The 23,752-nt window shown below is 42.2% G+C and overlaps 1 protein-coding gene across 1 annotated transcript; it reads left to right on the forward strand.

Moving 5' to 3' along the window:
- The first annotated feature begins 2,475 nt into the window (after positions 1-2,475).
- On the forward strand, positions 2,476-5,250 carry mibp2 (muscle-specific beta 1 integrin binding protein 2). The gene is made up of 8 exons (XM_034104912.2): positions 2,476-2,747; positions 3,674-3,764; positions 3,979-4,027; positions 4,182-4,374; positions 4,460-4,531; positions 4,636-4,742; positions 4,826-4,920; positions 5,000-5,250. Exons 1-7 carry the CDS (start codon positions 2,722-2,724, stop codon positions 4,909-4,911), a joined length of 624 nt encoding a protein of 207 aa, XP_033960803.1. The 5' UTR covers positions 2,476-2,721; the 3' UTR covers positions 4,912-4,920; positions 5,000-5,250.
- The last annotated feature ends 18,502 nt before the right edge of the window (positions 5,251-23,752 follow it).

Raw genomic sequence — 23,752 nt, forward strand, 5'->3', positions numbered from 1 at the left:
AAAAAGAAGTGCCAACTGAAAAATAAGAGTGCCAAATAAAAAAAGTATTGTTCAGTTTTAAATCACAAAGCACGTTTAGCTCCATCTTGCATGACAAAATGTTGTTCTTTGTTTTATTTTTTACATAAAAAGCAATACAATTGTGTCGGTTTTTACATTGTTAAGTCAAATTATTATTTCTTGTCAGTCACTGAACCTTGTATTTCCATTTTAGACTACCTGCTTTCTTGTGTCTTGTTTACTAATACTTCTATACTACACTAGATTTCTGTTGATGTACTTTATTCATCTGTCAGCTCATTACTTTTCAGATTGACATTTTTCTTACAAATCACATTACATTATGTTGTATGTCGTCCTTATTGTTGTTCTGTTGTTTTTATGTTACATGTGTAACCAATGTGCTGCAGGCCACCCTTGAAAAAGAGATATTTTTTATCTCAAGGGGCTTTCACCTGGTTAAATAAAGGCTACGAACAAACTGGGATATAAAAACGTGATAAAGAAAAAAAAACAGAAGTCTATAAAGTAATTATTATGAACTCAATATTTTCCGATTACAACAATGAAATACTGCGTCCCCTGTAATGCATCAGTAACAATACAACTACAACCATTAATAAAATTAACAATAACAATAATTATTATTACTATAATTATGATAATGTGAATAATAATAATAATAATAATAATAATAATAATAATAATAATAATAATAGTAGAATATCCAAAGTATAATAATGGATCATAACACTGACAGAGTCAGTATATAATGAGTCCTTGTACTTAATTACATTTTGATGATGACGACCATACATTTAAGTACATACACTACAAGTTTTGTCACATTTTTCTTGGTATTGCTTCAGCACACATAACTAAAGGATCTGAGGACCTCTTCCATCACTGGTTAGTGCATGTGATACATCAACACATATTGTCTATCTTTCTTGGAACATGATTATCTCGCACCACTTACACAGCTGATCAATGACACAACCTTAAAACTGTCTTTTGATAATTATTCCTTCAGCTGTTGGTAGAATCAGACTTGGTTAAGCTGCAAATGTGTTATCTGAAAGTGCTTTGTTCAAACTCAAAGGACACATCTAATGTGATGCATGCTGTAGGGTAATACTGTTACCTGTAGGCATAAAGCAGACAATACAAACATGAGGATTCCCAGAAAAGGCCTTCCTTACTGAAATGAGGCATGAACAACATGATTATCCCTGGTGTCATTCCAATAATCTCCCAGTCACATTTAAAAAGTAAACGTGTTATCAATGAGGTAAAATAAGGATAATGAGGTGGAAAATACTCATTTGGCATATGGACCCCAGCTCAAGCTATTTATATTTTTTAATAATGTATGTTTAGTTCAATTATCTCAGGTTGACCCCCACCACACATTACATCACTTTGAATTGTAGAGCTTTTGTTCTGTATATTGTTTTAAACCTGGAAAAATCTCCTACAAAATCGCAGAATGAAGTTGCGTCAAACTATGAATAGAAAATCCTACAAAATGACATTGAATTCCACTTCACTTGGCGACTTACTCTTCATAGCTGAGGTTCTCGAGGGTGTAAACCCCAACATAAGTAATATTTTGGTGCAACCTCAGGAAACTCTGTCATTGGTTGGGAAGTTTCTATACAAATCATACAGAGGTCAGCTGCATACCAGTGAAATAAACACCACAGCAATGTAAAGATGTGATCCTCCTGCTGGCAGCTTTATCTTGTAGCTATATTATGTGTGTATTATGTTTAAGGGTAGTAGCTGATAACATGGAAAATAATAAGGGGGGAAACACTGACAGGTCATCGGCACCATGCCGACAATGCAAAGTTGCCCTATAATTAACATGGGTCTGTTATGTTCCCAGAGCCCCTGTCCTCCTGTGGATTACACAAGTTAAGAAGTGCCAACAATAAGGTGCAAATAACTCACTTTTGTTTTGTGCAACGGTTTTATTTTCTTTATTTTTTTAGCACAGTGTTTTCCCTCTCTGGTTTTTGTTTAATAGGCAGACTAAAGACAATAGTTTATTTCTTGAGAGCATACGTTTCTTTGTTAGGCTTTTCAAATCCGGTCAATTCATTTTTCCAATATTCAGAGCCGGGTAAAGCCTAATTAAAAGTGGGCCCAACATCATTTAAAAGTACCAGGAATTTAATGTAGTTTGGTTCAGGTGGAGTATATAGTTTAAAATAGAAATAATGAGTTTGACTCAGGTTACATGACAAAAAACACAAACATACTTTCTCTTGTTGTGTCTCTTTTTGTTTTACTTACTTTTTCTTTTCGTCTATTAAAAATTAAGTTGACATCATAGTAGAAGGTGTAGCACAAGTGGTGGGCGAATAGAGGAAGTGGGATGGAGCTGCGGTAAAACTCGCTCCTGATTGGCTGTTGCTGGTTTTCTGAGCGTTGTGGAGGTGTTTAAATAGCCAATCAGGTCGCCTATCCTCAGTATGTGTAGCAGCAGCATTGAACTGACGGCCCTCTCTCGGTGGAAGACCGCGTCCGAGTGACACTGCCTCGTCTCTGCTCTAACCCACTTAACTCAAGTGCCATGGAGGAATTAAGTAGTTGACGTTTCCTGTTGTAACCTTCTCTTTTTTAAGCTTTCTTCCCGTCCGATCACTGCGATCCTGAACCGGTTTATTGACGTTTTTGAACCCTTCTGTCTACAAGCTTTAACCATCCGAAATCATGAAGTACATCATCGGCATCGGCGGGTGAGTTCCTACGGATGTATGAATGGAGGCTATGCTAAGCTAGCTGGCTAACTGGAGCTGCTAGGCCGTACAAGGCACACGTGGAGGAGAGGCCGGTCATGACATCCGCTATAGTGTAGCTTCTTTTTTGTTGTACTGCTGTTCAAAAAACTCTGTTAGTGATGATTTTTCCGTTTTGTATAAGGGTTTATCCTGGTGATTTAAGTAAATAAACAATGCTAACGTTTACTAGCATGTAAAACAATAAGCAAACCCGCCATAATGCACAGGTGGTCCACCCTTTTATGCCAAAGTCATTCATAAAATGTGTACAGTTTGTGAACAATTTCTTTTTTTGTACCACTCTTCATTCAAACATGCCTCCCCTTTTTCAAAGCAAACTAATACAAACTATAACAATTACAGCAATACTATTGATTATGAATTAAAAATATGTTTTAACGTTTAAAACTGACAGTGGCTATTTAAGGTGTAATTGTTTTGTTGAGGAAATGAGTGCAAATCTATGTTAATGAGTAATTTCATAATGTTTAACATATCTGAACTAAATTACGGTGAATACCCTCACAATGACATTGATGTGTTATAATGGTCAACAACGAAATGGTTGTTTACAGTACAAAACGATTCTTCGACCTTGAACATATGTTTTAGTGAGAATCGTAATAAGCAGCATAATTTTAAGATAAAGAGAATTGTCAATGTTTTATGTCATGCATTTACGAAGTTTTACACAGCTTGATCTGTGATGCATGTCTTTATGAATAAAGTATATTTACCATTCAAAATCAAGTTGTGTTTTTCATAAGTACTTCTTTTAAAGGCTAGGTACCATGTATTTCAAGTGTTTGTAAAACCATTCATCTGTAAATGTAACAATGTAGGTTGCATTGTCCAACATTAATGTATTGCTTTGTTCCTTGCAGCGTTACCAACGGAGGGAAAACCACCCTCACCAACAAACTGATCAAAACCCTGCCCAACTGTTGTGTGGTACACCAGGATGACTTCTTCAAGGTGAGCCACATACAAACACCGGTCTTTGAATATTGAATACAGTTAACCAAAGGGAGGGCTCTGAGTAACACAAGTTGGTACGGTGTTAACACTTTGCTGCCTGTGTTACTAGATATAGTTTAAATTCTTGAGTAAAAGGCTATCGGAGCCTTCCATACAGCAGAGTGGTAGCTCAAGTGGTATGCACCTGGGTACATCTTATTGTATCTTTCAGCCCCAAGATCAGATTGAAGTTGGTGAAGATGGCTTTAAGCAGTACGATGGTAAGCCCAGGTTCTTAATGAAAGGGTTTGAGTGTGTTTGTTTGTTTGTTTGTGTCGTATGTCTGTACACGCATACATGTAATTTGCATGCAATATAGTCAAACTTGAGCACTGAATACATTTCTTACTTTCTATGCGCTTCTTTGCACTTCAGTCATTACTGCCCTGGACATGGACGCCATGATGAGTACGATCTATGCATGGCTGGACAACCCCGTGAAGTTTGAGAAGTCTCATGGCGTCAATAACACCCTGGATACTGAGATCGTCCCAAAGGCTGACCACAAAGAGGATGAGGAGGAGACTCACATCCTCCTTGTGGAAGGCTTTCTGCTTTACACCTACAGGTAAGGACACATGGTGTTATCTCTCACTGTTAAAACAAGGTGTGATCGGTCAGTCTTGATATTTATTTTGACTCTTGCCTTGCAGACCTTTGATCGACGTGCTGAACCAACGCTTCTTTATTTCCATCCCACATGAAGAATGCAAAAAGAGGAGGTGGTAAGTGCTTTAGTGTTCAGACACTGTTGCTAACTGGTGTTTATAGTCTAGCTCTGGTTTTTTTATTATTAGCTTTATGTAATTGGTGTTGTGTCTCTCTGCAGCTCTAGGAACTACGCGGTGCCAGACCCCCCCGGCCTGTTCGAGGGCCACGTCTGGCCCATGTATTTGAAACACAAGAACGTCATGGAGTCATCAGATGTTGATGTCTGTAAGTATGCACTTTTGCTTTTTTTTTTTATTTAAAGATTACAATTTCTTCTCTTGATTCTAACTTGTTGTTTGTTATTACAGTGCAGCTAGATGGAACCAAGTCAAAGGAGCAACTGTTCAACTTTGTCTACGGTGACATCCTGAATAATATCCAGAAGTCTTTTTAACTAACAAAGGTAAACAAATCATCCCACTGTCCTCTTCCAAAATGCCTCCACCCAAATGTGAGTTTCTAATTATCTTTCTGTGTTACAGGTCCTACATTCAGATAAAGGGAGCATTTACTCAGCTTGCAAGCAGAACACTGCCTTGCCTTAAGTTTCAACCTGGCAGCTCATTGAGCTGACTGCTACGATGTTTTGTAAATGTTTAACTGATGGCATAAAATGCTGGCATGTTTTTATATCTACCATATTTATTGCTTTGTTACAGCATTAACTCCCACAAGTCTATGGGTATTTTCAGAGGATGGTTGCACTTATGTCAATAAATGATCTTTCTGCAAATGTTGTGCTTTTCTGATTTATTTAAAAGGGAAATTAACCGCTCTCGTACAAAGGAAATGCAATGTGGAAACCAGACAAAATGTAGTTGAGTACTTGTGAGAAGCCCACATTTTGTAAATGGTTTTATAATCTAAAATGAACCAAATAGTCCCCATGTTTAGCACTGTTAAGTGAGACGCTGTGAGCAGACTGCTTTCACTATCTTCCTCTCAGGCAACAGTTGGTGCGAGTGATAAGTGGAATCACAAGGTTGAACCTTGTGACCTCTAGTAAATAACACAACCCTTAACTAAATGCAGACACACTATTTCCCTGGAAGTTTTTTCTTTTTCTTTTTTTAATAAACTACATCAAAGGTCCCTTTACTTGGGTTTTATTTTATTGCAAGATTATATATTATATTGGGAGCGTTGGTTCATGCAGTATATTATGCATGTTAAGACTTTTTAGTACTCTAGAAATGCATATTAAAAGGTCTGGAAGGCAGACCATCACTTGGAGTAAGTTTATTACATTGCATTTAGCTGACGCTTTTATCCAAGGCGACTTACAATAAGTACATTCGACCAGAAAGATACAACCTTGAAGAAAACCGAATCATATAAGTACATCAGGTTTCATAGAGCCAAACATTTCAAGTGCTACTCAACTGGCTATAGATAAGCCAGTCCTTTATTAGTATATAAGTGCTCTGTTAGCAGTTCTTTGTTAGAAATTTGTTAGAGTGAACATTTTAAGGGCAGTGTTTTATTTTCACCATATTCCAAGAGAATATTTTCAAAAGATGCTTCTCTCCAGTTGCAATAATTAAACGTTTTTATTATTATCTGTACATTCCTATAATAGGTAATCAATAAAATGCAATATCCTGTGTAATAAAAGTAACTACTTTTGTCTTTAGAAAAAGCTACACTGAAATAACAAGAACCTTTAGCAGCTAGTGCAATATTGCAATTCAATGATAATGAATGTAGCCCATGCCTTTGTATTAAGCTAATGTGTCAGTACTGCATTTGCTTTTTCTGTAATGGAAAAAATACTTCCGATTAAATCTAGATGACACATCCAAGGTGTCAAGCCCCTCTGAGGGAGGGAAAAATCGTATTCACTCGGCCTTTCTTCACTACTGTAATAGTGCTAAAGCATGTTACACATTTGACTATAAAGCTGATGGAAAGTAGGTAACAGTGGTATGAGGTTGCTGTTGTGTATAACCCTTCTCATTATTTTATGTTTTCATCTTTGCTTTAAAAACACTCGTCACCAAACCAACCTGCTGCGAAAACAAACTACATGATATATTAGTCACCTAAACCAGTCAGTTTTCCACTGCTGTGTCTTTCTGGAAAAAAACAATCCTCAAATGTTGATATTACGCTGCATGCAGGGCTAATGGAGGTCTGACCAAGACGGCATGTGTTGTATAATTCACCCAGAACAAAGCAGCTCTTATGGGTTTCTCTAGTTCCAGACAGGTGGCATGGTTGTTGACGCATCTCAGCAGCAACAGCACAGACACACACAGACAGCCAACATCTGTCATATAGGCTCTTTTTCTTTTTTGAAATGCACTTCAGTTATTCAACTACTGTTAATAATTGAGGTTTTAATGTTATATTTATGGATTTATATGCCCTCAAATGACTCCTCAGTATTTACTATTTTTCTCTGGTACATTACAACATTCCTGCTCTGTGTCCACACACGCATAAATGTTCTGGCATGAACATCCAGCTCCTAACCAAAGGTTTCAAACTCATTTATGAGCTCCAAAACACAACTACAACATAAACAGTACTCAAACTCCAGAATATGTGTAGCTTGCCTCCATTCAAGCTTAAAGTGGATCTATCATGCTATATTTGAAACATATATTGTAGGGCCATACCTATATAAAGTATATACATTTTTTTTTTTTTTCAAAATACCAAACAGATCCTGCATTTTAGCCATGCCTCATTTCGCTCTTTCCAGCCCTGTTTTTGCAGGGGGCTGATTCTGTGAGCTGCAACTGACCACGCCCCCCTGCATGAGAGGGGAGTTGGCAGTTACTTTGGTATTAGGGCAGGGATATCTAGATACTTTCCAAGGTTTTACATAATGAATTGTGCTACTTTTAAAGCAAGCAACGATGTTTTCAAATCTGTAATCAAAAAGCTCCTCAAAAACGCTATCGAAGCAGTTCCTGCCGTTGCTACGTTAGTTCAAACAGTAACAACGGACTATTTTTCTTAGCCGATGCATGTCAATTTAAATCAATAAATACAACTATTTTTTAAATCAATAAAATCATTTTCTAAATCCATAAAAGCATTTCAATTAATATTGGGAGTCATGTCGTTACTTTGTTGAGAGTGTGGCCATGTAATAAGCAGGATAATATGCAGCGACGCGGTCATTATGGGGAAAAGAACACTGGCTGATCAGGAGCCCGACGCAAAGCGGAGGGATCTAGATCGGCATATTATCCCTTACATATGATTATATAGAGTCATTATTCATTTGTTTTAAAGCAGGAGGCGCAAACACTTGCCTCGGGGAGGGAGAAAAAGAGCCACAGCGGAGAATAAACAGAAGGGCAACCATGGCAACCATGCAAGGGAAGTCTTCTTTGCTGCTTTTGTGGCAGACTACAGCGCCACTTACAGGCTTGGCATATGTACTACAGCGTCTCCAGCGCTTTCGAGCAGCAATGGCAGGCCGTGGCCCAACCTCTCATTCCCCTGATAGGTGGAGAATTGACCAATAGCCGTAGCGCCACCGTCCTGACGTCAGGACAGTGTTCAAATCTGGATCAGTCTGTATCAGATCCGTTGCAGCCCCTTTTTTTAGAGATTTGGGTATGGAGGAAAAGAGAGAGGGTTGTGTTTTCTGACACTTGGTGAGTTCCCTGACACACCGGGGACACATATTCATGTATAAAATATGTACAAAAGTGCATGTTGCATGATAGGTCCCCTATGATGTGACTTCAGGTCATGGGTTGTTTTATGCATAGAGTTTGAATAGCTCAGACAACCAGTTCATTCAAATCATTAAAGGTAGAGAGAGGAAAAATTGTGAGTGTGGAATATTGGAGTGTAGTTTAGTTTCGAGCAGGATACAAATTCTAAAATCCTTTATCCCATTTGTTGACAACACATTAGTTTATCTTGGATTAACCTTTTCCAGTCTGATAGTTTTTTCTTTTTGTAAAGTACTGTTTCAGTTTTGAGTTCGCAAAAGCAGGTATTCTGCCTAAAGTTTTAACAGTAACTCATAATATACTTAACTTCCATGCCAAAAATCCTTTTTGAATGGTGGTAATTTCCTCAACAGGTAGCTAACTCGTTTTCATACGTGTGTGACTTCACAGCGTGCGCAAGCAGGTCAGTTTGAACTTGTATGTGAAAGATAAGGTGTTACGTAAGCATGACTTTTGCTGGCATGAAAAAGGATCATGGCTGCATTACTGCCCTCCACTCTTGTTATGATTTGAAGAGCAATGTGATTGACAAAAGAACCAAGTAGTTAAAGCTAAAAACATTTTGCTAAAACAATGAATCAGAAACAGAAACAGGTTTATTACCAGGTAGGTTGACACGTACGAGTAATTTGACTTGATGTCATGGTGCATACATAAAAGTAAATCAAAAATGTAAAACACAGATAGAGAACTATAAATATAAAAAATATAGTCAAATATAGCTTGGAGAAACTACTACACACTCTTTCCATAGATACAGTACTTTGGCAAATGGCACGGTGTTGATAGAAGATATCTGTCTTCTGACAGCCGCACTGTCTTGGGACAACAACCCTGCAGTTTTCTAAACCACGCCGACCTCCACACTGGCACTAGAGCTGCAGTGTTGGCTCTCAGTTGATCTTGTTTGCGTACGTGAGCATGTGTGTGTCTGTCTTTGTGTCTGCACGTGTCTCTTGCTCCCTCTCCCCATACACACCTCTCCACAGTGCATCCAAAAAGCAGAGGAAGCAACAGTCTGCAGTGGTTGACTTAAATAGACCATATAAACAACACCATAAATCCTGATTTCAGACCTCTAACTCCATACAGTTAAGGTTTGGATTATCATCTCCACCTCACACAGGTCAGACAGGACACGGCCGTGCGACCGCTAAACCAAGCTGGCGGCAGAGGTGACTGCGAATCTGTGGCCTCTTGTCTGAAAACAGTTTCTTTGTCTCGCTCCTATGGCTCACGGCTTTGCAATGCATCTTTAACATATTTCCTCCTGTTTTCTTCTGGTACCCAACCAAGAAAAACAAGGACAGGGCGCATTCAGTTAATCAAATCATCCTTTCCCTCTACCACAACTGTTGAAAGCCTCCTTCTCAGCCTACGACTTGTTGCTATATTTACTGCTTTTACTACAGTCTAAGAGGAGCCCATGAAACCAGCCGGCGGTGCCATAAAACCCTTTGTAACGATTAGGGATGTTGTGAAGGCTTGTTTTTGAAAACGTGATGCTCTTAAAGCCGCCCTGGCTGTGAGCTGCGCAGGGTTCACACTGCACCTGTGGGGCTGATGTGAGGTCAGCCTTTCACCTACTGTGGTACACTCACTCTGTCTGTGTTTACGCCGAGGGCAACAGGCCTGACCACAGTGCACACCAGGGCCGATTCTTGCTATATGCGGACTACGCGGTCAGATAGGGCCCCCAAAAAGCTAGAAACGGCCCTGGTGAAGACACAACAAGACACTTTGTGATCCATATTAGATGCTTAAATTGTAAACACTGCTGTTGCGGCTGCTGCACAGAGCTATAGTCAAAGAGGTATTTAGATACTTCAATTTAAAACACATTAAGTTAGTTGCAGTGCATTCAAGCTTATTCCCCCCCCTGAAATAGTTATACAAGCATTACAAGTTCAATGTACTGAGGTGTTTAGAGTACACATTTTGTATTTACAGGATAATATGGGAAAATGTTTAATGAGCATATAAGATCAAGGGGCTCTTGAGGCTGCAGTCTGCTGTTACTGTGTCAACTGGTTTGTAATGGTGTATCAGTAAATGTGTTCAAACAATGCATGATGTGTATTAATTAAGAGTAACAATTTAAATCAAGAGTTATAATTTCCGTTTTGTTCATCGCCAGTGGTGGGAGGTAAATATATTGAAGTGCTGTGTTTTGGGACGTATCTTAACATATTCGTGCCCCTTTATACAACCCTGCCTACCCTGTTAATTATTGTACTCTTTAAATCAACAACATTTTATTTGACAGTTGTGGTTAATAGTTATTTTCCAGATTAATATTTGACACATGAAAAACAAATGATGAACTTATGAAATATATCCTGTAGCTCTCTTCACGACACAGACCGGTTCTTTAAAACGGGCGTTTGTTTCTTGGAGTTTTCATCGCCGTGAGAACTACAACAACGAATTACACGTATACATAGCCAAACATATTAGCATTATTGTGCTACACATATATGAATGAAAATAGGACATATGAAAACATAAAACAAATACCTCGTTGACCGCTTGTCGTGAAAGGAGATTCATCTTTAAAGTTCATTTTCCGTATAAATAAAGACGTCAACCCACGTTGAGTTCTCCAGTGCATCAACAAAACACGCGGTACCAGTACATGAAAAAAACATTAGTTCCTATACACAGGAAACAACAAACACTTACTCATATTGGTTTAACATATAAAACAAACTGTATTAAATCATGCCATATTTAACGATTATAATATTACATGAAAAAAAATGTTTATTATAGGTAATTTTGGAGAAACCAGCTCGAGTGCGCTAGAATTTGAAAATACTCAACCGAAAAAAAATCTGCCACTTCCTTACACAGCCCCTCCTCCAACACACACGAACGCGCACATGACCAATGAGGGCACGAGATAAGTTTGTGCACAGATGGAAGGCTGACAGGCAGGTAGGCCATCCAGTTACTTTAGCCGGGCCGGCTAAAATGATTGGTCGTGCTTTTTACAGTACTACGGCTTCCACAGATGAAATTGTTTTATGGATTTTTTGTCAAAGCATATTCAAAGATATTCATTGCTATCGGGATGTTAAGAACATTCCATGGAATATAACAATAAGTGTATCTCGAGCCGGTTTCTCAAATGTACCTACCTTTAAGGCAACTTTGTTACGTCATTTACATATCCTTCAAAGTGAAAACAGTTGTTCTAGATTTTGCAGTTTCACCAGAAAGTCATTTTCCTTCCCCTCTCTGTTCAAATTTAAAGAGGTGCAATTATCATTCAAAAATTAAATTAAACAAAAAAGCAAAGATAATAAGAAGAACCAAAAAAACAATAAAAGTGGCAGGACTTTGTTTAATCTTTTTTGCTCTGACATGAATTATCCTAGAACCCTTCGGATTTATCTTGTGACCCTTTCGAGGTGTCTTGAATCATCCTTAAAAACTGCTCTATGTGCAGATTAAGCTTTTTAAACTACTATTTTAAAATTAAAGCTTTGTGTATTGTCAGGCACCAAAAAATACAACACTGAAGTAAAACACTGATTGAAACATTAAATGTATTCACTTCCCATCCATGTATAACACATAATTTGTGTTTTAAAAGATGTGGTGGTAACATGTCAAACTTTTATGCTTGAATATCTACTCCGTACCATCTGTTGAGTCACAGAAACAATTACTAATGTCCTCCTTGCCCACATGTCCAGACCTGCGTAAGAACAGTTATATAAGACCAGCTTGAGAAGGGAAAGTCACCTCATTCACTGTCACTTTGGTCAGAGACACCACAGAGAGATATGTTTTCCAGAGCCTTCCGCCCAGCTCTTCTCATGGTACACAGTGTACATTAAAAGTACCACATGGACCAAATGGTAAAATCTGAGGGAAATAATAACATGATGCACCCATCAGTGTGGGCCTGAGGATCATATCCTGTTATGGTGGGTCTGGGTGAGGCCTAGTGCTGCCAGTCTGAAGCAGACCACTGCCTCCCACTCCTCACCCATCTGAATCACTGTTTACTTAGACAGGAAGCCGTATGCTATACAACATCATCATCTGCTGCATGTCTGTGACTCGCTTGTGGCTTGTTTCCCCCGACGGCCAAGTTTCTAAAAGTAGAGACAAGTAAAAAACAAATGCTTGGAGGAGTAGAGCCCAGCCTCGGAAACCACTGCTTCTCCGAGCCGTCTGAAGCCTCTACGCCCCCTCCTCCTGGAAAAACAGAGCCCTATTTAATCATAGTAATAATGACTAATAAAGGGCAGATCCTGGGCAACATTTTACAAAGTGTGAACACACAAAACAAAGGAAGAACTAGGAAAATGTGGTTTGTTGGAATAAAAGGCATTTTACATTTAATAAAGTGAACCTAAATAAAACTGAGTTCCCAGAAATGCGACTGAAAGAACGTGAAAAAAAACTGTTACCAGTTTTAATTCTAATTTTTGCTTTCGTAGTTTTTTTCCCATGCTAGAGACAAATGGGCCAGAAAAATAATTTATGAGGCTCTGAATATACTTTTATTGGCTCCCACCCTTCATTCACACATTTGTATCACCTAAAATAGCTAAAACACAGAAATAAAATGACATCTGCACATTTAAGGCTGGTTTGTGGTAAATAAAAAACACAAAAATGCCCTGTAAAAAACTGTGATAATTGCAACTGTTTGGATATTACACCTGCAAATGGGCTCCTTACTTTTTACTTTTAGACACATGCAGATCTTTTCCTTTTGTTTGGCTTCCCATTACACTGATCCAGTTTAAGAAAAAACAACAGGTGTTCAAAAGGCTTTTTTATATGAAGCCACTGTATTTGGACATACACATAAACAATTTTCAAACCCAGGGTCAAAGTACTGAAAAACTATATTCAAAATGTGGTTTCCTCTGCACTGCCTAACATTAATCAGTGAGGAGTATTTTGCCCCTCTCCCTGAGTTTGAACCCCTCCATTGCCACACTGTGGTGCAGTTTCCGCTCTGTCAAGTACTGGGCGCGGGTAGACCGAGCCATGTTGGTTTTGACTGAGTTTCCTGCTGTAATAGTAAGTGTAAAATTAGAGTTTTATGTGAGTAGGAGGGGGCGGGACAGACACATGGTTGTGTTGGGACAGAGAGGAATGTAACCTACTTTCTTGTCAACAAATGACTGTTTATACGCCTTATACGTGATAATAGTGTATAAAATGTGTTTGAAAAAAGAGAGTGTTTGTTGAAAACATTGGTCTAGTGTTTACCAATCCAGTGACAATTAAAGGTTTATGTGGGTGAAGCTGAGCCTGAATTGGAAACCGTCTATTGCAAGAGTCTGTAAACCAACATCATTCCATTGCTCCATTCTAACAGCGTTTTTAAATGCAGGCAATATATATAATATATTCACCTGGCATCTAAGCTATTCAGGTACACTCTGAAGTAATAAAGAAACACAACAGTATGAGGTTTGAGTACAACATTTATCTTTCATTAAAATATAAGTTCACACAGTGAACTCACAATAGATCTTCCTCTCAATGTGTATGTTTGCTTATCAATAATGTCAGCTTTTACACAAATGTGCAAGTGAAATATCCTGCACAGACTCACTGGAACATGTTGGCCTATCATAGCTTCTGGTCTGTGCTGACACCTAGTGGACTAAGATATTAAACACAAGTCAATAGTAAATCTACGTACATGTGGTCCTGAAAATAAGTGTTCACAGTAGAGCAGCAACAATTAGTCGACTAATCAATGAGTTGATCAACAAAAAAACTCCAACCATTTGGATAAATGTCAAGTAATTTAGATTTGTATACATTAAAGTGATTTTTAATGCAAAATAGCCTTTTTACCGTTTTATTTCATAATAATTTGTATTGTACACATGGCCCTAAAAAGGGACATTTTCTTCAGAGCTGTAATGATTAGTTGATTGACCGGAAAGAATTGCTAACTATTTTTGATTGTTGATGAATTTGTAAAAGTATATTTTCATGCATAAATTGCAGATATTGCTGTTTTCTGCCTCTCAGCTCCAATGGAGATGTCTTGCTCTCTCTGTTCTATTTCGTATAAGGCGCAGCCCTCTAAGGCTATCACTATTGGGTAATCCCTCTGCACGTGTGCAGCACTGACAGACTTAATCCACGGCCACCTATGACGTCGGCCCCACCTACGGACTCACTTCCGTAAAAATAGGAAGTAGTCCCTACAATCTGCTCCCACTTTTCTTCAGCACTCCGTTGCAGAAGCACTGTACAGGCACAACCTCTTTTCAGAGCTGTTTACTAGAAAGCAAACATTTCCCCCTGGCCCCATCCTCCCTCTCCTCCGGACGGGGGAGACAGGGCGGGGCTCGGTGTTAGCCGACATATGAGTTACGACCGGCTGTGACTGGCTCGCTCCAGGGAGGAAGCGGCTTTACACAGACGATACAGGTGAGTCCTGCCGGGTATTGGCGCACGCAAACGTAGCTCTCACTCCCCAAGTGTCGTGCACTCATTGTGTCCGTCTCCCTCTGGCCCACAGACAGTGGAGAGCGAACGCTCTCGCGGCTGCGGCCGGGGATGATTGGCTAGTCCAGGAGTCTTACTCTGTTGACCAAGCCCTTGATTATTGGATCCGAGTGGCGGGCAGCAGTCAGGCGACTCCTTCCCCTCCATTCACGGATCACCATGTGGTTCCCCCGGCCCCATCCTCCCTCTCCTCCGGACGGGGGAGACAGGGCGGGGCCCGGCAGCCGAGCCTATAGGCTGACACCGGGTCCCTCTATCCGCCATCTAGGCTCTGCCGTATAGGCGGTATTCTCCAGGAACTCCCGAAGATCATCGGAAAGGCAGCCGCCTAATGAGACCTCCCCGTCCCCCCGGTTCAGGAGAGCTCTCCTCCGGATTACATAAGCGGCTGCCTCAAAGCCTGTCGGTTATTAGGCAGCAAGGCTCGCGGCACAAACCGGCTGTCATTAAAACCTGTTGGTTGATTAGACAGCACGGGCTTGTTTCCTATGTCACAGATATGCCTCCACACACCGTTCATTCCTCAAGCGGGTTTGAGCGTGAACGCGCCTCAATGTCCGGTTTTCGAGCCTTCTCCTAAACGGCGACATGATGAGAGCCGCTGTGCAATACAGCGTGTGGAGGTGCAAGAGCCGGCTGTAACCTGTCAGTCAGCAGGCAGCAGGGCTTGTGGCGCAAGCCAGTTGTATTTAACCGGGCGGTTATTAGACAGCAGGGCTTGACGTTTAAACCTGATGCTCCTAACCTGTCGGTTAGCAGGCAGCACCGTTTTTTTCCTCTGTCCCAGATGTGCCTACTACACACCGTAATGAGCCCAGGGCTGTTATTACGCACTGTGTGAATAGCACTGCACTCACCTCCGCTCATTCCTCAGCAGGTTTCAGCGTGAACGCGCCTCAATGTCCAGTTTACGAGCCTTCTCCTAAACAGAGACAGGATGAGAGCCGGTGTGAGATGCAGCGTGTGGAGGCCCCCTCGCAGCTTTTCGGTCCGGGCCCCTCTTGGGTGGCTTCACGGGCAACGGCGGCGACGGCTCTGACGTGGCTCGTCACCATGACAACCACAGCACATCCAGAGCATGTCGCGCGCTCTCAGAATATTACTCAGAGTGGCGACGCGTGTGTTCGATGGACAGATGGATAATAATAAGCAGCAAGGCCCACCGGGTAAGCCGGCTGCCCCTAGCCTGTCGGTTATAGGCAGCATGGCTCGCTGCATAAATCGGCTGTCTTTAAAACCTATTGGTTTTTAGGCAGCTCGGTTTTTCTCCTCTGTCCCAAACCTACCTCCTACACACGGTCGTAATTAGCCCACGAGTGCCATTATTACAGTGAGGACAGCACTGCACACAGCTCCGCTCATCCCTTAGGGGTGTTGAGCGTGAACGCACCTCAGTGTCCAGTTTAACACTGTAAGCAATTGCTGTTATTTTACAGCCAATTTTCAACACTAATCTACTGGCAGCCCCCTAACCAGAATGTTTCTGTGAATTATTTAATTTTTACAGTAATGGACTGAAATTGTTCAACAGTATGAATACTGTATAATTTCAGTGTATTGCTGGCGTCTCTGCTGCCAGTATTTTACTGTTAATTGAAAAAATGCAGCAGTATACTGTATTTTATTTTTACAGTAAGAGACTGTGAAGTAATTTCACAGTATGAGTACTGTGGTATTACAGTGAAGTGCAGGTGTCTGTGAAGAGACTGCCGGCACTTTACTGTTATTTGACAGGAAAATGTGTTACAGTGGACATAATGAGAGCCTGTGTGAAATGCAGCGTCTGGAGGGCTCTGGCGTGGCTCGTCACCATGACAACCACAGCACATCCAGAGCAGGTTGGCGCCCTGAGTGGCGGCGCGTGTGTTCAATGGACAGAGGGAAGATAATATGCAGCAAGGCTCCCCGGTTAAGCCGGCTGCCAATAGCCTATTGGTTACTTGGCAGCATGGCTCGCTGCCTAAACCGGCTGTTTTTTTTTAACTTATCGGTTAATAAAACAGCAGGGCTTACTATTCAATCTGTCTACCTAACACTTTTTGGGTTTAGGCAGCACGGATTTTTTCTCTGTTTCAGACGTACCTCCAACCCACGGTCGTAATAAGCCCACGGAGTGCCATTATTACGCATTGTGTGGACAGCACTGCACACACCTCCGCTCATCCCTTAACCTTAGTGATGTTGAGCGTGAACGCGCGGTTTACGAGTCTTCTCCTAAACGGCGACATAATGAGAGCCTGTGTGAAATGCAGCGTGTGGAGGGCTCTGGCGTGGTTTGCCACCAACCACAGCACATCCAGAGAATGTACACCCGGCGCTATCAGAGTACTGTATGGTACTCAGGGTGGCGGCGCGTGTGTCTGATGGACAGATGGATGAGCAGGCGGATGGGCAGAGGATAGTCTCTGCAGTTCGCCTCTCCCCCCCGCAGTTCTACGGGATACAGGGAACCTTGTCATCCCGGGAACGGTGTCTCGTGCTCCGTGCAGAGCGGCAGGAACTCTTGTTAAATGAAAGCTTTTTTCCAGGGTTCCTCATGGGGAAGAAAATCAGGGTTTTTTACTCCCGGTATTTTCTGGTCCCGAAGGAGACGGGGCGGGGGGAATGAGACCCATCCTCGATCTGTCTGTGTCCAACAAGGGAATGGCCTTTTCCCATGCTGACGATCAAACAGGTGCTGCAGCTGGAGTGTTCTCTTTCGACTCCACTTCGAGCGATCGAATCACTAACAAAGCACTTATATACTAATAAAGGGCTGGCTTATCTATAGCCAGTTGAGTAGCACTTGAAATGTTTGGCTCTATGAAACCTGATGTACTTATATGATTCTGTTTTCTTCAAGGTTGTGTCTTCCTGGTCGAATGTACTTATTGTAAGTCGCTTTGGATAAAAGCGTCAGCTAAATGCAAAGTAATGTAATGTAATGTTCACCAGGGAGACTTGTTGCAACACACTCTCACTCCCTAAGCGTCCAATAGCGACGTTTGGTCAGTGTCCGTGGCGTCCAATTGTGACGCTCCTAGGCTCCTTCAGCGTCATAAAGGGACGCAAATAGCTTTCAACTGATTGCAATGTATTCCCATCTGCGTCGGGATTTGACGCTCATGGAAGCACGGCATTCGTTTGTGTCGGCTGCCCTTAAAGGTAATGTGAGCGTCCATTCCCAGGAGTAAAGGATGGCAGAAGACACTACACTACCCAGAATCCCCAGCTATCGTTTGGACTACACCATGTGCTCTGTTTGACAAACCCCCCTCAAGCTCTGTGATTGGAGAGTGTGCTCCGAGGGTTAAGCCGATTCTCTAACAGCACTTGAAATGGGATGGAACCACGGCAGACTGTCCAAAACAGGATTTGAACGTGTCCACCGTAACAGTTAAATATGCAGTGGTGTTTATTTGTAAATCATTTAGTATAATCACACAAATTCTGTGTTTTATATTCAACAATTCTGTGTTCTTTATTTATTGATTGTTCAATACCTGACAAGGCCGGAGATGAAATATCTGCATGCATCTTATAAGAGTATAATACATTATGTATAATATCAGTTAAAATAAGTGCTTCAACATAGTTAACATTGCTGGAGGTATGCACACATATTGATAGATGTCTTGTAATGCACTATTGAGGAACCTGCGACCCAAGTTTTTCATTCAGTGCATATACTACACCATAGTTGTGTAGGCCTATATGATATGTCAATAAACCTTAGGAAATCTTGAAAGGGATGTGCGAAATAGTCATTACATACAGTCTTTAATTAACTATTAGTAGAGAATAACGAGTAATGAATATACTTTATAGGGATCGTATTAATATCTAATAATACAAATAATTAAATTCAATAACATGCTTTAACCACCAGGTGTCCCTTTATATCAACTGTGCACCTTTATGGTGTAAATACAGCCTATCTACCAATTGGATCAAATATAAAAGTGAGCCGAATTAGTGTTGATACTGCAAGGAGACGTATTGTGTGAAAATAAATGTAAGATGTTGTTTAATGGCTGATATATTTATGATCCACGTCACGTTTTCAGTTCCTCATGTTTGTCTTCTCATCAGGGCTCTATAAATACAGAACTACGGCAGATATGTAATATGTAATGCAGCCGAACCGTGTATTACAATGCCGTTATGTGATGACTTCCAAAGAGAAAAGCAAGCACACTTGGAATAAAGTATTATTATTATTTTTTTTAAATGTTTTCGGTCTGTTTCCGGTATTTGTTAATGACGATGTGCTGTGAGATGTGAGCCTGGAATTGCACAGGGGGAAAATAACGTAGGCTATCTTTAGATGCGGATTTTGTTAAACTAATATGTTTAGGCTGTGGACCAACACTTTACATTGACGGGGAAGGGGGTAGCAATAAAGATAACACCATTAAACAGTTACACAACATAACAGAAATAATATCGATAGCAGCGTCCCTAGCAACCACCTTGGGTAACAATGAAAACGTCGCGATTTCCTGAAGTAATCTTCGTAATAACTAGCAAACTAAAGATCATGTACATCCACTGCACACATAATCTGAAATAACAACTCATATTTCTCGCATCAAATGACATCAAAACGCATTTTAATGGCCAAACTAACTTTAAAATAGGCATTTTCCACGAGAATAAAACGAATTTCGGGCCATGTTTTCTTTTTCTGCAGGGAGAAATTTGAAGATCATGTGGCCAGCCATCGAATGAATGGTGAAAAAAACGGGGTTTGTCAAACAGAGCACATGGTGTAGTCCAAACGATAGCTGGGGATTCTGGGTAGTGTAGTGTCTTCTGCCATCCTTTACTCAGAAAAAATATTTGTTTCTCCGAATCGAAGGGGAAAAATACAAAAGCATTGCACACAATTTAAACCAATCAATGTTTTGTAATTAACAAGGATAATCTGGTGTTTTTTAGTCGATGAGTAGTGCAGATATCACTGTAAAATCAATCGACAGTAAGGGGAATACTTACTTCCGGGTGTACAATTCTCCGTTATCCAATGGGAATGGACGCTCACATTGCCTTTAAGGGCAGCGGCATAAACGAATGCCGTGCTTCCATGAGCGTCAAATCCCGACGCAGATGGGAATACATTGCAATCAGTTGAAAGCTATTTGCGTCCCTTTATGAAGCTGAAGGAGCCTAGGAGCGTCACAACTGGACGCCACGGACACTGACCAAACGTCGCTATTGGACGCTTAGGGAGTGAGAGTGTGTTGCTGGTTCACATCCATAATCCTGAAGGATGCACTCCTCCACGTAACCATCATCCCGAAACACAGCAATTTCCTGCGTTTCTCATTCCTGGCTCCACGCACTTTTTCAAAGAGGGTGGAGCCGGTGGGAGCAGCTACTCAGAATGGGGATGAGAGTGTTATTTTACCTGGACGACCGGCTGTGGCTGGCTCGCTCCAGGAAGGGAGGAAGCGGCTTACAGACAATACAGTTTGTATCTCATCTGTCAAACCTGGGTTTCTTTATCAACTGGAAGAAGAGCTGTCCTCGTCCCTCCCAGGTTATCTTTTTAACTGGGAGTGGAATTGAACTCAGCCCGCATGAGAGCGCGACTCTCACAGCGGAGAGGGGAGAAAGTGACAGCTCTCCTCCGGCGCGTCACACCCCGCGGGGCGGTGACACCCCTCTCCGTGATGCAGCTGTTAGACATGATATCAGCTGGTCACGTGGTGATCCCCCTGGGTCTCCTTCATCGTGAGGAGACTCCAGAGGTGGTTTATTCGCCTGTGCATCGACCCCGTGCGTCAGAGGAGACGCATGGTGTACATTCCTCCTTCCGTGGTTTTGGATTTGAGCTACTGGAAAAATCTCCACGTCCTGTCAGTGGGGGCGCCCCTGAGCAGAGTGACGTCACACACCGCAGTGTTCACAGACGCATCTCTCGCAGGCTGAGGAACGTGCATGTCGCAGGCAGTGGGGGGACAGTGGCTGGCTCACATGTCTCTCCATATAAACGTGCTGGAATTACTCTCCGTATGGAAACTGCTCCAGCACTTCGTCCCGTTGCTGTACAATCAACATTATGTTGATTCAAACAGACAACAAAGCAGCGGCGGCCTACATCAATCGCCAGGGAGGTGTTCGATCAGCACAGCTGCTGAACACACATCCTACACAGCCAAATGGACAGCGTTCCGTGTGGTGTGCAGGGAAAAGCCTGGACCCCGTTGGGCCCCCTGCCTCGTGCTGTCGTTCCTCCAGCTGTTGCTGGACAGGAATTGGCTTATAGCACGGTAAAAACATATGCTGCTGCCATTTCATCTTGCCACGTAGGTTTGGGGTCAGCACGGTGTGTAGTCACCCTCTGACAAAACGTTTTCTACGGGGAGCACAGAGACTCAGACATGTGTCACGCGCTTTGGCGCCTCAATGGGTTTTTGGCTTTAGTGTTACGCGCACTGAGTAAAGCTCCATTTGAAACTTTAGATCAGGTCCCCCTAAAGTTCTTGTCAGCCAAAGTAGCTCTTCTCTTGGCTCTGACATCAGCTAAAAGGGTGAGTGATTTGTCTGCTCTCTCTGTGGCTCCGTCAGGTCTCCAGATCCAAGGAGATGGCAGTTCAGCTGTTTTGCGCCCGAACCCGGCTTTTATGCCAAAGGTGATCACAAGCTCTTTTAGATCGAGAGTGATAACCTTGGAGGGTTTCTTTCCTCCTCCTCACACATCAGAGGAGGAAGCCACATCTCATCTCCTCCGTCCCGTGCGCGCGCTGGCATGCTATGTTGCACGCACGGCTGCTTTACGCAAATCCCAGCGTCTGTTTGTGCATTATAGAGAGCGCTCATTAGGGCAGCCTCTATCTGCACAGCGCCTGTCACACTGGCTGTGTGAGGCTGTGTCACAGGCATATGTCTCCTCTGGGGTGGAGCCCCCGGAGAACATCAATGCGCACTCCACCAGAGGAATTTCCTCCTCCACAGCTTTGCACGGAGGAATGTCAGTGGAAGATATTTGCACTGCTGCATCTTGGTCTTCTCCCTGTTCATGTATTCATTTTTATTTGAGGGATGTCTCCCTTTCCTCTCTGACACACCCTGTACTGGGTGTCCTGTCGGAGTGAGTGACGTCAGGGAGCCAGCGGTGCGTCTCTCTCCTGCCTCTCGGCACGCGGAGAGCGGCCATTTCCCCCTCTTATAGGAGGGATGTTCCTTTTTCCTCTGACACACTTTGTACGGAGTGTCTGGTCAGAGTGAGTGACGTCAGGGATCCAGCTGGGCGCTCTCCTACCTGTCTGACACGCAGAGAGCTGCTGTTCCCCCTCTATGATTGCTGCGCAAGGTGGGACCTTCGTCTCTACTTTCTCCCAGCGGCCGGTATGTATTGTTCCCAGCCTTCACCCCGTCGGGAAGATAGGCATGTTTTGCTATGTTCCAGGGACGGTGATGCGCCATTACGCATGGCACAACAGGCAGGGGGTGTTATTGAGCAGGTGTGTCTGTGCTTCTAGTGCCGGGCGGACCCAGTGGGGCGCAGACTACATCATGCTTCGCCCTTAACCCAATAGCGATAGCCTTAGAGGGCGAAGCCATATACGAAATAGAACTGAGGTTACCTACTGTAACCCAGCTTCTATGAGTAAATGGCGCAGCCCTCTAAGCGCTGGGCCCCACTGGCTCTACGAATAGCTGAAGAAAAGTTATATTGTATGGGAGCAGATTGCCGGGCCCCCTTCCTACTTATACCGGAAGGAGGCCCGTGGGTGGGGCCCACCTAGCGGGTGGGCGTGGACTAGTGTTGCACGGTGTACCGATACTTGAAAGGTACCGCGATACCCTGCCGTTAAAAACGGTACGATTCCTCCGTTTCATTAGTATCGGTACTTTAAGAATGACGGGGAAAAGTACTCCCGTGAAAAAGTGCCGTTTTAATAAGAGCCGTGTGTGTTCAGCGCTCTGCTTCCACTCCCTGCACTGCAGCCGTGCCTGCAGTCCCGCTCCTCTCAAGCTGCAAGCACGTTCTAAGTCCCTCCCCTCTCTCGTGCACGCGGCCACGCGCTAGCTGCCAGAGCATGTGAGAAAACGAGAAGCATGGCTGCAAGTGGGAGTGCAACTGCCGCTGCGCCTCGGCTTGTTGACAAAAAAGATGCCAGAAGTCTGTGAACGGGCCGTTCAGGTGTTCAGAGCAGAGCTCCCGGTCGGAGCGGCAGAGCGTGATGTGCACTGAAAAGTTTTTCTGTCGCAATATTATCGTTGAGCAAACTTAACTAGCAAACTAGCATCACAATCTGCTAACGTTAGCTTTAGCCTTCGTTTTCTATTAGTTTTTTTCATAGGCTATAAACGGAGGTGGTATAAGTATATATCTTGTACTTGAGTAAAAGTAGAAGTACCAGAATGTAGGAACAATCCTGCAATCAAAATGTTCCTCAAATAAAAGTACAAAAGTATTATCATCAAAATATAGTTAAAGTAGCGACAGTAAAAGTAGAAGTGCTCAGGTCTTGTACTAGAAGCACCATAGTGTAGGAATACTCTGTTACAGTAAAAGTACTGCATTCAAAATGTTCCTCAAGTAAAAGTATTAAAGTAGCGACAGTAAAAGTAGTCATTGTGCAGATTGGTCCATTTCAGAATAATATATATTATATGTTTTATAATGATTGATCATGAAAGTGTTCTCAAAGCTGGTTAAGGTGCAGCTAGTCTGAAGTACTTTGTAGACTGCAGGGTAGCTGGTGGATTTACTCCAGGTGGAACTAAAGTCTGATTTAACACTTGATTATATCTCACATCATTCATCCAGATCTGTGAAGTAACTAAAGGGATTAAATACATGTAGTGGAGGAAAAGTACACCATGTACCTCTGAACTGTAGTGGAGTAGAAGTACAAAGTAGCAAAAGAAACATTGAAATACTTAAATAAAGTACAAGTATCTCAAAATTGTACCCAAGTAGTACTTGAGTTTATGAACTTAGTTACACCAGTGGCTATAAAGATAGAAAGACTAAGCCTTGCACAGAGGCATGAAAATACATTTTCAAAATGCTCATCAGTGCTGCCAAAATGTTAAACTCACTGC

The sequence above is a fragment of the Pseudochaenichthys georgianus genome, chromosome 3 (assembly GCF_902827115.2).
Source record: "Pseudochaenichthys georgianus chromosome 3, fPseGeo1.2, whole genome shotgun sequence".
NCBI classification, from domain to species: domain Eukaryota; kingdom Metazoa; phylum Chordata; class Actinopteri; order Perciformes; family Channichthyidae; genus Pseudochaenichthys; species Pseudochaenichthys georgianus.